Source organism: Barbus barbus (assembly GCF_936440315.1).
Source record: "Barbus barbus genome assembly, chromosome: 30".
Taxonomy (NCBI): Eukaryota; Metazoa; Chordata; class Actinopteri; order Cypriniformes; family Cyprinidae; genus Barbus; species Barbus barbus.
In genome coordinates this window covers 26162838-26177504 of record NC_136758.1, presented here as the reverse complement: position 1 = coordinate 26177504, position 14667 = coordinate 26162838, and the positions used below count along the sequence as shown (strand labels likewise).

Genomic DNA, 14667 nt, shown 5'->3' with positions numbered 1-14667 from the left:
GATGAATATGAGACAAAACTACAGAATGTCACATTTTATTATTAGCCGTTTCAACACATACATGTTTTACCAGCTTAGAAGTTCAGCACTTTTAGAGTTTCATCCCTCTATTTGATGTGAGCATAAGTATTGGAGCAGTTGCCTCACAGGTCTTTCTAAATGATCAGCTGTGTCCTGTTGCATTAATTCTTCAGATATTAAAAGCAGGGAATGTGTCGTATCAGTTATATCCATTACTTCTGTATTCTGAATCTTGCATTCGATGATGACCAGGATGAAGATGAGGTAGCTGACTTTGAGAGAAAAGCAAGCAATTTGGATGCTAAAAGAAAAGAGGAAGTCATTTAGAGCTCAAAGGGTGAGCCAGAAGAGTTTTGGAACTGTATTTATGGACCGATGAGACAAAGATGAACCTTTATCTAAGTGATGGGAAAGCAAAAATGTGGAAAAAAAAGGGAACTGCAAATGATCCCAAGCATACAGCCTCATCTGTAAAGCATGGTGGAGGTGGTGTCATGGCATGGGCATGCATGGCTGTCTCTGGAACAGGCCCTCTCAACTTTACTGATGACTTAATGTATGATGACAGTAGCTGAACTAATTTGGAAGGGTACAAAACCATCTTGCCTACCAATATTCAAGAAAATGCCACCAGATTCATTGGGAAGTGCTTCATATTGCATCAGAACAATGACCCAAAACACCCTGCCAGTTCAGTCAAGGAAGTTATAAGGGCAAAGAAATGGAAAGTCTTGGATTGCCCAAGTCAATCTCCAGATTTAAATCTGATTGAACATGAATTTCACAGCTGAAGAGGAGAGTAAAGGCAGAAACTCCCCAAAACAAGCAACAATTGGAATTGCTGCATTAAAGGCTGGGAAAAGTATTTCAAAGGATGAGAGCAAGAGTCTGGTGATGTCTATGGGTCACAGACTCACTGCTGTGATTGTGTGCAAGGGATCTGCAACTAAATAATAGCTTTTAATCTTTTATATCTGCCTTATGTTCAACTGTCCCAATACTTATGCTCACATCAATGAGTGGGATGAACTCTAAAAGTGCTGTTCTTTTTATTTGGTAAAACATGTATGTGTTGAAACGGCTAATAATAAAATGTGACATTCTGTAGTTTTGTCTCATATTCATCTTTTAATCATATTTGCAAATATCTTGACTCCACAGCCAACAGAGCAATTTTGTCTTTACTGTTCCAATACTTATGGAGGGCACTGTACATATAAATATAATTGGTATTTATTATTTTTTCTATTTTCATAATATAGTATATAATATTTGACTGTATATAAATAATGAATAACATAAAATATATATGTTAAGTGTGTATATATATATATATATATATATATATATATATATATATTATATATATATAAATCAGGCTTTTCACAAAAATGTTGAGCAGCAAAGCTGGTTTCAAAATTGATAATCAGAAATATTTCTTGAGCAGCAAATCAGTATATTAGAATGATTTTCTGATCATGTGAAACTGAAGACTGGAGTAATGTTTCAGCTTTGCATCACAGGAATACATTTTAACATACATTCAAATAGAAAATAGTTATTTTAAATTGTAATAATATTTCACAATATTATTGATTTTACTGTATTTTTGATGTAATAAATGTAGCCTATTCATAAATGCAAATAGTTGAAAAACAGTTGTGCTGCTTAATATTTGTTAAAATTGTGATTTTCATTTTTCAAGATTCTTTGATGAACAGAGCATTCAAAAGAACAGCATTTATTTGAAACAGAAATCTTTTGTAACATTATAAATGTCTTCACTGTCACTACTGGTACTGTTAATTTCTTCCAAAAATATCCGACCCAAAACATCGGAGCTGTAGTGTATTTTACTTGAGACAGATCATAGACTTGTGTAAAGTTCTGCATGCAAAGAGAAACTGGCATGTTATGCAAAGTGATGAAATATATAGTTTACGAGAGAGCAGAAGATTCTGGATAGAAATGGACAGGAATAAGCAGGCGTTTCAGATGAGTAGATCATAGAGCGTTTTATTCCATATCTTCTGTAATGACAATAACTGGTCAGTGACACAGACAGAGCTCAACCGCCGTCAGTCCCGTGACCCCTCACAAGAGTTTCGCTCGGATCCATGTACATGGACATGGTTTTTTTAGCCAAAGTTGCAAAGAACATGTAAGACATTTTGGATGAATCTCACAAAACCTGCAAAGAACATTTCAGGGTCATATATAATCCCAAAATCAGAATTATATTTTGCTTAAAGAAACAAACACTATTTTTAGGAGCATTATGAACATTTTACATTGTGAGATATCGGGAATTAAACACAGGCCCCCTTCAAACCGTTTAAAAAACCCTCCAAATTACTATAATGCAAAAACATTATTGTAGAATTAATTCATTTTAATACAATAAATAAATTAATAATATTACAGATTAAATAATATGAACAAAAATATTTGTATTTTAATTTAATTCATGATATTTTGTATATGTAAAATAAAATTATTAAAATCTGTATTAATACATTTCGGGGTCATATACGGTATAATCCCAAAATCAGAAGTTATATTTTGCTTAAAGAACTGAGCACTACTTTTAGGACCATCATGAACGTTTTGAATCGTGAAACTGTCAGGATTAATTTTTATATTCATTTTATTTTTATGTAAATTAATATTAAAATTAGAATGAATGTATTAAGGTGTCTCAAAAGCTGCTTTTTTGCCTAATTAATTAAAAATAGTATTACTGTAATGACAAGCACCATTTAAAACCATTTAAAACGTCTGGATGCATTACTGTAATGAGAGTTTGCATTTACATGTATTCATTTAGCACTTACATGCACATTTACAGGTAAATGTGAGGGGAAAATGTGTTTAATAGATATAACATTAAAGAATTCAAACAAAATTAACTTTAAAAGAGGCTTTTTCTCTAAACAACATTTAATTTTGTAGTTTTGAAAAAGAGATTTTGGGGTGAAATGTTTTCATGAGATTCAATCTTTTCATTCAGACTGAACTTCAACACATTTTAATGTCAGCGCAGCTCTGATTGAATCTTTTGTCTTTACCTGTGGAGCAAAATGTATCGTTTTGTTTTGGACTGTAAATATATCTACTTTAGTCTCATATGTTTGCATATCACAAATGATTTTTAGGCACATCTAAAGATATTGTGCATCATTTTTACTAGAAAAATATACACACACACAAACAGCAACGTCTCGCAATCACAAGCTAAAAAAAAAAAAAAATGACATGGTCAACTTCACATTCACATGAGCATGTTAGGACTAGAATTATTCTGTTCGTCTAAACCAAAGCAAATGAACATTTATGTGATCAGATTTCAGCTGTAACAGTGAATAATATTGATTCAGGACCAAACGTCCTCACTCTTTTGGTTCAACACAAATTCAGCAAGCGAAAAAATGGCCATTCTCAAATGGAAATGGACTGAAGTGAAATCTCAACGCAGAGTCACATGACGAGAAACTGATGCCGAGCTGTCGGAAACATGGATGAGATGCTGTGAAAGTCCCAGTGCTCCTCACAGCAGAGAGAGAGAGGAATGAAAGCAGATCTGACTGGATTCATGCAGAGATCACAGACAGGAGGAAGAGGAGGGCTGGAGAGTCACAGACGAGGAAGGCTGTCATTACCGTTCTCCAGGTTCTCGCTGCTCTCGTAGCAGCCCGAGTCACGAGGAGAGTCCGCTGGAGGCACGCTGCTCTCCGACAGAAGCTTCTCCTGAGAGTCTCCGGACGATCCCTCGCGCTCCGGGTCACTGTAACCTGCAGATCAAACCACAACAACATATGCTGCCTGTGAGAGCAACTTACAGCTTTTTAAGATTGCATTTAACATCATAACTACTTTCTTTTTTTTAATATAAAATTGAATGTCGCATCTGGCCTATAATGAATATTTGCAATGCATATAGATCATATTAATTTTAGTGCTGTCAGACGATTATTTGCGATTAATTGCATCCAAAATAAAAGTTTTTGTTTACATAATATATGTATGTGTACTGTGTATATGTATTATGTATATATAAATACACACACATACCCTATATATTTTGAAAATATTTACATATATTTACATTTCTATATTTATATTGTTATATTTTATATTATATAGAAATATACTTAACATATAAACAATATATTTTTCTTAAATATATACATGCATGTGTTTGTATTTATATATACATACATAATAAATATACACAGCACACATTTTATGTCATGGATTTAACTGTTGCTTTAGTTAATTAAATTTTTATTTAACATTTAAGTGAATCATATTTTAATTTTTTTTATAGAATTTTTTGTAAATTTTGGAAAAAAAATTATATTTCTTATTTTATATTTAAATGAAGTATTTAATCTCCATTTTGAGAAACTCACAAATGTATAAATTTGATAACAGATAAATACTAATGGTATAAATACATATAATACACTACACTACCGTTCAAAGTTTTGGGGTCGGTAAGATTTTTGAATGTTTTTGGCATTTATTTGATCTGAAAATACAATAAAACAGTAATATTGTGAAATATTACGATTTAAAATAAGTGTTTTCTATTTAGATATATTTTAAAATCTAATTTATTTTTGTGATGCAAATCTGAATTTTCAGCATCATTAATCCAATTTTCAGTATCACATGATCCTTCAGAAATCATTTTAATATCTTTTGTAACATTATAAATGTCTTTACTGTCACTTTTTGTCACAACTGGCCAAAAAAAAGTTTTAAATCAAGCCTAAACTGTAAATGGTGGTATAAGATTTATAGAAAGTCTTTTATAATCAATACAACTACCAACGTCTTTTAGTGACCCAATATTAAAACAGTTAAATCAGTGAGAACAGTAGACTATTCTATCTCTCTGTGTGTGTGTGTGTTTGTGTGTGTGTGTGTGTGTGTGTGTGTGTGTGTGTGTCTCTCACTGTCACACTCCTGCAGCAGCTCGACGGCGGTGAGCAGCACGGCTCTGTGTTGAGTATCTCTGATGTTCAGCTCGTCCAGATCTTCCTCTTCCAACAGTTTAAACGTGTCCAGATCCTCATAACCATTGAACAGGAACGTAGGCATGTGCTCCTGCGGGACAGTAAAGCAGGCTTATGATCATTAACTGAAACTAAAACTCAGTTTTGTTGCTGAAATACAAAATTTAGAGGCTAAAACACAATAAAATATAAATACTAGATTAAAAAATCTCTCCATTAATGTTCACTTCAGCATTTTACTATACATTTTTAAAATCAAAGGCTGTATCTGTTAATATTATTTACTGGACCTCTGCTAACTTGAACTAAAAATGAACACTTGTATTTTTATTAATTTACGATAATAGCAATTAATAAATACTGTAACAACTGTATTGCTCATTGTTATTTCATGTTACTTAAATGCATCAACTAAGATTAACTAAAGGAACCTTATTTGAAAGAGTCACAAAAATTACTAACTGGAAAAAAAAGAATAAAAACTAAAACTACACTAAAAACTTAAATAGTTATATACAAAAACAAATAAAAAATAATAGAAGTATACAACAAAATGACCATTTTATTTACAAAAATTAATATAAAAACAGTTTAAAAATAAAAGCTAATTCAAACAATTAATAAAAATAGTATAATATATATTAGTATATTTATAATATTAAAATAAGACTGTGGTGAACATGGTAATACTATACCATTAAAATATTGCATCAAAAAGTGTCAGATAATTATGTGATTAATTGAACAGAGCGTTATTGCATTACTTTGAGATTGATGCGCTCCAGAAGCTCCTCTACAGAGGTCGGTTTAGGAGGGCGATTTTTCCTCCTCTTCTTCACGCTGCGTTTGGGTTTCTCCTCTTCCTCGTTCAGCACGTCCACGTAGATGAACTTAAACGTTCCCACCTTGTTATTGAGGAGCCCCATCCACGTGCCCATGGGCGGCTTACTGATGATGTCGATCAGATCTCCTCTCTGGAAGAGCAAACACATGCTACAGACGCAGAGCAACAGAAGCTGATGGTCAGTGTATTTCTGAGAGACCAGGCGTCTGACCTTGAGCTTGAGGGAGTCGGTGTCATACGGGCTCGGGGTGAAGTCTGTGTGAACCAGAGCTCGGCCACAGAAGGGTCCTCTGTAGGGCAGCTCGTCTTCATCACCGTCCTCTGATTTCACACTCTCACGGTTACTGGTGGACGAGTCTGTGGTGCTGACCGTCTGACCGCCTGCAAAACAACTCCTGCTTTAAAAACTACCCTCAAAAACCTGCTACTCTTTAAAGTACCATGGAAATACCATAGTGTATATGAATATGGTAATCATTTAGGACCACAGTTATATCAACACCATAGTTCTTTTTTTTGAATATCTATATTTATTATATAGCTTTCTGGTCAAATTCAGTCAAACATTATTGAGTAATGATGCTGACCTATAAAATGTATTAACATTAGTTAACAACATTAGTAAACATGAACTAAGAATGAACAATACTTGTTAGCATTTATTAATCTCAGTTCATGTTAATTTCAGCATTATTAAATTCACAAGTTGTGTTTGTTAACATTAATGTAGTGTGAACTAACATGAGTAAACAATGAACAACTCTATTTTCATTAACTAACATTAACAAAGTTTAATAAATGCATTGTTCATTGTTTGTTCATGTTAGTTAATACATTAACTAATGTTAATAAATGGAACCTTGTTTTAAAGTGTTACCCAATATTGATTTCTTCTAGCATATTATTATCTAGCATATTTTATATACATTTATTTGATAAGCAGCTGCGTAATTAGTAAAAAACAAATTAGTCAGTATCACAAATTCAAATGATCCTAACATCACCCTAAAAGGTTTATTTTACAATAATGACCAGCAGGCTGTATATTATCTATTCTAATTTATTCTAATCTAATCTATTCTGTCGCAGAGCATAAATTCAGAGTATGGCTCACCACACTTGGCCAAACGTCACTTCATTTTATATAAACAATTATTTATTAAGACTTTTAAACAGGTTAAATACTTTTTGGTAAGTTTTAGTAATTTTTGTTATGTGCTTTCTTCGTTTTTATTAGTTTTTTTATTTCTATTATGCTTTAACATTTGTAATATTAGTTGAATTGTTTTCATTTTTTATTTCAGTTCCAGTTGTAGTAATTTTAGTACTTCAAAGTTGAATTTCTATTAGTTGGCAATGCAACATTGCATTTTCATTTCAAAATGAGAAAATTATTTGTAATATTAATTATACCAATTTATGCATTATACATATCTATTATTCATATTTTTTGTCTTTATTACATTTTTCTATTTAGATTTAATATATTTTTATTTCAGTTTTAGTAATTTTAGTGCTTCTACTTAAACTTATTTTATTTCAGTTAGTTGTAAATTGTTAATTTAATAATCAACAATAGTCAACACTGCAACTTTCAGTTTTTTCATATTTTAATGAAAAAATAATATGGCCATTTGTTTCTAATGATGATCATGGTTTTATATTTGTCTTATATATACACACACACACACACACACACACACACACACACACACACACACACACACACATATACACACACACACACACACATATACATATTATATATATACACACACACACAGACACACATATACACACACATATATATATATATATATATATATCTTTTTTTTTATAAGGTTTAAATAACAAAGGCCTATATTTCTTTATTACATTTTGTCTGACATTTTCACAAACAAGCCTTTCAAAAGTATATGGTGAAGCAGATAAACTCACTCGTGGAGCTCTGTCCGCTGAGGGAACTCCTCAAACTCTCCACTGATCCTCCGGCCTTGAGTTTGGGTTTCTCCAGAGAGTCTGTGTCTGTGTGAGGAGACTGTGGGCTGCTGGGAGCTCGGCTTGGGCTTGACTGAAAGTCACAGAGAACAACAACACACTGAACTCAATACAACTGCCAACAGAGGGCGCCACATATTTACAAATGAAGCAGTGTTGTAAGATGGTAAAATATAATTTGGCTCAATAATAAGTGGTGTTTGCATCACTATTACTTTTGCTCATATTGGAGTCAAAAGCAAGTTTTGAGCAAGCAACCTGAATTTTGTTTTGTAGATGAAAAAATGGCAAACTCTCGACTTGGGCCAGTAAGCAACCATCACTCACGATTAGTCTTTGCAAGTTCTGCATTCTGCTTTGACAAAAAGGACAGATCTGCTATATTTGAACTGCTAAGATCAACAGTCTTTCCAGTCTTGCATTATGAATGAATCTTTATCAAACAATCACCTGCTCCGATGGAGAGGAATTATATTTCTTGGATATGCGTTTCCTCATGGTCTCTTTAACAGATTTCACCTTCTTCCCCAGAGAGATACGGGAAGGTGTTGGAGATCTGGATGCGTCTCTCATGCTGATATCACCGTTTTCATTCTGGAGGATAGACGTGACATTATGCACATCTTAATCTTCTCAAATGATAATAATGACATGTCTGTCATAAATAGATGTGAATGCATTTGGAATAGATTTTATGAATTAATTTGCACGTTTACGATGTGTCCTTACTGTGGGGTCACAGCTGCTGTTGCTCATGTACACAGATCGGCTTGTGAGATCAAATCCTCCAAAGCTGCAGGTCCTCTGTGACACAAACAACAGTTAGTAAAGCACTATATCATACAAATAAAATAAAAAATACAATTAAAATAAATTAATACATCAAAATAAAATAGAAATAAAAATGCAGTGGCAGCACTCACTCCATGGTAATTAGAAGGGCTCAGGGCTCGTCTCATTTCCCCATCCGTCACGGAGCGGGACAACCTGGGCTCGACCTCACCATCTGCCTCAGAGAAGGAGGATCCGCTGCCTGCGTCCAGCCCAGAAACAGCTTCGCAGGGTCCCATCGAGGGCTCCAGCCCCTGACTGCTGCTGGACTTACTGAAGGCCTTGAAGAGCTTGTGGCTGCTGTAGGTGTCTAAGCTGCTGGAGGAGGGAGACGTGGTCAGACTGTCCGAGTCTCTGTCCAGAGACAGCTGTTCATGAAGCACAGAGCTCAGACCGTCACCCTGGGACACGGCGAGACGTTTATGCACCCCAGAGTACAGAGAGACGCCCTCTTCGCCCGACAGGAGCACTTCAGGACTCACAGGGTCTAGATGGGAGAACATGAAAACTTAGTTGATCCTTAATACACATCCTGGGTCTTAGTGTAAACGATTAATAAGTGCAAATGCTAGTTAATAATTTAATGTTTGGCTTTGTAGTCCATCAAATGAAGGTGTAGATTTATGAAATGCATTCATCCCTCACCTTTTGAGCCATGTTTTTTAGCCTCATCGATTCTAATAAGCTTCTTTCTCACGCGTCGAGTTGAATTGACAAGTTTATGAAGTCGACGAAAGGTGACGGACTCATCCAGCTCGTCTTCTGACTGTTCTCTCGACTGTATGGGATCAGGAAGAGAAAACTGGTTAGGGTATAGCTTACTTACTACTGATGAATACACAGAAAAATAAAAAATAAAATAAAAACAAAACAATATAAAATAAAATATCAATAATAAATATAAAATACAGAATAAAATATTAAACAAAATACATAAAACAAATAAAAATAAAACATTTTATATGAATTCAAATAAGAAAAAAGAAAAGAAAAGAAAAGAAAAGACAGGTTTACCATATACAAGGTAAAAGGTCCATGCAGAGACTTTACATGCAATGGAAAATATTTTGACTCATTATTGACCACATACATTCAGTGGTCTTTAGCATATGGTAAACCAAAAGTCCCCCGTATGGAAACTATAAAAATAGATGACTTGTGAACTGAACAGAGAGACTCAAACTCATGAACTTCAACAGGTACAGTAACTCGTCCTGCAGCGACTGTGCTCCAGACAGGACTGATTCCTCAGATCATGTGTTGTTAAGGAGAGCGATGAAGTGATCAGACACACCGTTTTCACCTACTAGACCATAACAAAGGTGAAGAAACCCCACAGACACACACTGAGCCACATCTAGAGACCAGAATATCACAGAGACGGAGGGTGCAGGACTCAGTTCTGGCTTATTTTCAGCAGGTGGAGCAGCCTGTATTTCTCAGAATCATCTGTTTTAGCGGTAGATGGCTGTGGGCTCAGAAACCACATGCAGTGGAGACAGACACATCTCGAGTATAATTACCCCATCATTTACGGTTCATACTTATAATGCAGAATAGCATGTGTCTGACAGCAGGTGCTAAACATGCGTGGCTCTAGCCACACTTCAGACCCATAAAACATCACAGGCCCTGAAATAAACCCGGTGAAATGTCAAATCCAGTCAGCGTGAGACCATTAGATTCGGAGCGTTTGCTAATGTCTGCTATAAACGGCTCTTGTGTGCGAGTCTTTAGAACTGAACTATTTCAGCGGGTGGGATGTTACGCAACTGGCATCTGTAAAATTCAAGCAGAGAAAGTCAAACTATTGTCATCGATGAAAATACTGTAATAACTGGTCATATTTTGGACGTTTTGGGAAACTCGGATGTCTCAGCATGCTGAATTCCTCACATAAAAGCTTTTATTCAGCAAGGATGCATTAAATTGATCAATAATGTCAGTAAAGGCATTTATAATGTCATAAAAGTTTTCAATTAGTTATTTTTTTTCTATATGTTCTATGTTAACCTTCTACATATCAAAGAATCATGAAAAAAAAAAAAAAAAAATCACAATTCCATAAAATAGGAAGCAGTACAACTGTTTTCAACATTGATAATAAGAAATGTTTTTTCAGCAGCAAATCAGCATATTAGAATGATTTCTGAAGGATCATGTGACACTGAAGACTGGAGTAATGATGCTGAAAATTCAGCTTTGCATCACAGGAATAAATTATATTTTTAAATATATTCAAATAGAAATCAGTTATTTTAAATCATAATAATATTTCAAATTTTTACTGTATTTTTGATCAAATAAATGCAGCCTTGGTGAGCATAAGAGACTTATTTAAAAATTTAAAATCTTACCAACTCCAAACTAAGTAGTTTAAAGAATACCATAGGATTAATAAGGTGCATGTTGAAAAAAGCATTGATATTACCATGCAACCAAAAAAATAGGGTAATATCATAACATTAGTTAATAAGTCACAATATATTCTGAAATTCAGTATAAATATCAGCAAACAATTTTGTGAAAAATTAAACATTTATTAAACACTGCAGAACAATGCAGATGCTGAACAGATACTAAGTCTCAATGGTTTGCTCTTATCACTGACCTTAAAAGCAATCATAATACTTATCTTTTCAAACACAACAACTAAAGTGCAAAAGCCCAATATCATTTTTTTTTAGCATGCAACAAACGGTGGCTCTGTCCAGTGGAATTGGTGGAATGGATCCTGCATCCGAGCGCCTTAATCACACAATCCCTGCACAAAAGAGCTGTGGGCCGCTGAAGAGAGTGCAGTCCTGCATTCAACTGGCCAAAAATGCACAATGGGGGGTTACAGCATTGAGGGGATGAATGGGACCCCGCCTGGAGGCCCAGAGGGGCCGTGGATCACATCTAGGACATGACGGGGGGATGGAGAGGCGACAAATCCCGTGGGTAGCGGTGAAAACCGTGCTGTGAGTGTCTGTAGACAGAAGATCCGCCAATAACATGTTCATCACAACAAACACGGCTAATGGATATTCACGCCTTCCACTTCACAGATCGTAGATGCTTCAGGAGGACGTGGGGGAGAGCTGGATTTTCACGAGAAGTTGTCATTAGCAAACACAGAAAGTGACTGGGAAACTTACGTTACAGTAGGAGGATTCGGTCATGGAGGGACTGGGTGTGTCGGTCCAGTCGGTCGTGTCCGCACTGTTGGACTGCTTGTTCTGCGTTTCATACTCCTTCAGCTGAGGGAGCCAAAAAACCATCTTACCCAATGTCCAATCCTCAGTGGTGGACATTAACATAATAGCATAATATTGGCATTTTTTCTCCACAACAAAAACATTTTCATTATTTCACTGAGACACGATAGCTTTATTCAATTCATAAACAAGCTGATTCGTTCCAATGAATCTGCTGAACTGGTTCTTAGATTGCACCGAGCGATTCTTTTGTTCTTGTGTCAACAACTCACTGATTCAGCGATCTGGACAAAATGGGCTTGGGATATTGTATTTTAGGAAACTTTTACTTTCTACATTACAAAGCATAATATACTTTTTCCTCTACATTTCATAAATATATCGTTCCTTGTCATTTTGAACGGAGGAAATTGCCACTCTGAGTTGCGATAGTGAGGAACGAGCTGATTCTTTTGAATTAACCCGTTGAATCGGTTCGCAAAGATTCATTCATGAATCAGACTGATCTGACTCCTGCTGTTCTTGAGTCACCAACTCACTGATTCAATGATCCGATCAAAATGAAAATCACATTTAGGTCATGACTTCAATGATATAAAACTAGCATATTTGTATAGCGTTCCTTTAAAATGTTAATGCATTTTGCCCCTTGTGACATCTGTACATTGCATTTTTATACTGCTTGTTACCACATATTTACACAATTTTTGTTTCCCTTAATATTTAAAATAATATATATTTTTTCACAGTTGAATTATCAGTACTTTAACTTGATATTTTAGTATATTGAAGTTTAACGTTTTGATAGTATATAACAAGTTTTGGTAATAAAACAGTTTGCTTATACATTCTAGTGCTGGCTAGAATAAATAAAGTTTAATGATCAGTACTTTTTACTTTTTTTACTTTTTTTAAAATTGACACCGAGTACTTGTTTTGGAGTATTATCTTATTAGGGTATCTGTACTTTTACTCAAATACTTGATTTGTGGACTCGGTCCTCCACTGCCCATCTCAGAAATGCATCACATTAGGGAAGTAAAATAGGTTGTGAACTCTTTCATACTCGAGCCAGAGCCTCCTCCACCGTGATCATCTTCTCCTTCACCATCATCATCAGCTGGATGCGTTCTTCATCACTCATCGTGATCTCACTGGCCACGAAGCCCAGATCCTCTCCTGTGAACCAGAGGTCAAAGGTCATGCGTATTATTTAAAGCAATATTTTATAAAGATCAAATGGAATTGCGATTAGAAATGGGTGAAGAACCTTTCAGTGTCGCTCGAACGCTCCCTTTCTGTGCCTTGCGGAAGTTTTGCCAGAACGATTTGTTTTTCTTTCTGTCCCATTTTCCTGCTGTTAGAAACGGTTTTAAACAATGAATGTCTGAAGAAGTATTTCTTGAGATTTTTAGGATATAAGTCAAAAGTTTGGACATGTATATTTATGTTTTTAATCACAGGAATAAATTACATTTGACGATATATTCAAATAAAAAACAGTTAATTGAAATTGTAATATTATTTCATAATTTTAAAGATTTTACTGTATTTTTGATCATATAATGCAGTCTTTCGACCTAAAAATTCTGTAAAGTAATTAAAAAACAATTATTTCCAATAGATACTAAAGGAAAAACAGGGTTAAACCATCATGAAGATGAGACATGGAAAACAAGCATAATAAATAATGAGTAGGTGTTACATCTTTTGACCAATGAATCATGAATTCATAAGATTTTCTAAATAATTTTATAGGGTATCTACAAAAGAACACCGTTTATCCACTAGAATATTACAAAAATGTTAATTAGAAAATTGTACATTCACTCTTGACTTTTCCAGGCCTTGAAATCACAATTTTAAAATTCCCTTATACTCCCACTGACTGTGTAAACCCTGATTTTACTCATTTTTATACAGTACTTACCAGATCCGTCTTCAGAGCTGGACTTGTTCATTGATTGCCTGCAAGAAAAAAACAAAAAAAAACACAAATGAACTCCAGCAAAAGCGTCTCATCAAAACATGATCACACCGCGTCTCATCTCACCTGCTCTCCCACATTATTCTCTTCATTTTAAGCCCCTATCCATTGATTTCTAGGAATGTGTCTGTGTCCTAACTGCGGGGCAGTGGATTAGACTCAGCTGTCTGTCAGAGCGCATAAAGACACATGCTGCTGCTGGTGGCCGCCACACCATACCTCACTGCAACAATGGAGGCTTTTTCACGCACCGGAGGGGTTTTACAGCGACCGAGCGCTCACATGGCTAGTGAATTCCTCTCCCTCTCTCAGCTGACGCGTGCTGCTGATGTTAGCATGTACCTCAGCTCTCAGAAGCAATGCAAACTTTCAGCCATGTGAGGGCAGATATGTGCGAAACTGCAAACAAATGCATCTTAACCCTGCATGTTCAGTACAACAATTATTAATAATGATATTATAAATCAACATTGATATTAGCAATGATCATTTTACCAAGTAACATTGTAGGTATGAAAAGTTTGGGATCGGCAAGATTTTATAATGTTTTTGTTCTTTTGCTCAAGGCTGCATTTATTTGATTAAAAATACAGTAAAATCAGTAATATTGTGAAAAATTAGTACAATTTAAAATAACTGTTTTCTAACTGAATATGTCTTCAAATGTAATTTTTTCTTGTGATGCAAATCTGAATTTTCAGGATTATTATGGCAGTCTTCAGTGTCACATCCACAGAAATCATTCTAATATGCTGCTCGAACAAA

General features: G+C 34.8%; 1 protein-coding gene across 9 annotated transcripts in view; it reads right to left on the bottom strand.

Annotated features, from left to right (window-relative positions):
* The window catches only part of LOC306850389 (SAM and SH3 domain-containing protein 1-like), a 95703-nt gene that overhangs the window by 2926 nt on the left and 78110 nt on the right, over window positions 1–14667 (bottom strand). For all 9 annotated transcript variants that reach the window (XM_079385998.1, XM_079385999.1, XM_079385997.1 and 6 more), the window contains 13 exons: window positions 13846–13883; window positions 13186–13272; window positions 12982–13094; window positions 11856–11957; window positions 9361–9493; window positions 8808–9202; window positions 8614–8688; window positions 8335–8478; window positions 7825–7957; window positions 6098–6267; window positions 5807–6016; window positions 4983–5133; window positions 3681–3812 (listed from right to left, as the gene is read on the bottom strand). In XM_079385998.1, coding sequence (XP_079242124.1) covers window positions 3681–3812; window positions 4983–5133; window positions 5807–6016; window positions 6098–6267; window positions 7825–7957; window positions 8335–8478; window positions 8614–8688; window positions 8808–9202; window positions 9361–9493; window positions 11856–11957; window positions 12982–13094; window positions 13186–13272; window positions 13846–13883 — 1883 coding nt within the window. The remainder of the gene's footprint in view (window positions 1–3680; window positions 3813–4982; window positions 5134–5806; window positions 6017–6097; window positions 6268–7824; window positions 7958–8334; window positions 8479–8613; window positions 8689–8807; window positions 9203–9360; window positions 9494–11855; window positions 11958–12981; window positions 13095–13185; window positions 13273–13845; window positions 13884–14667) is intronic.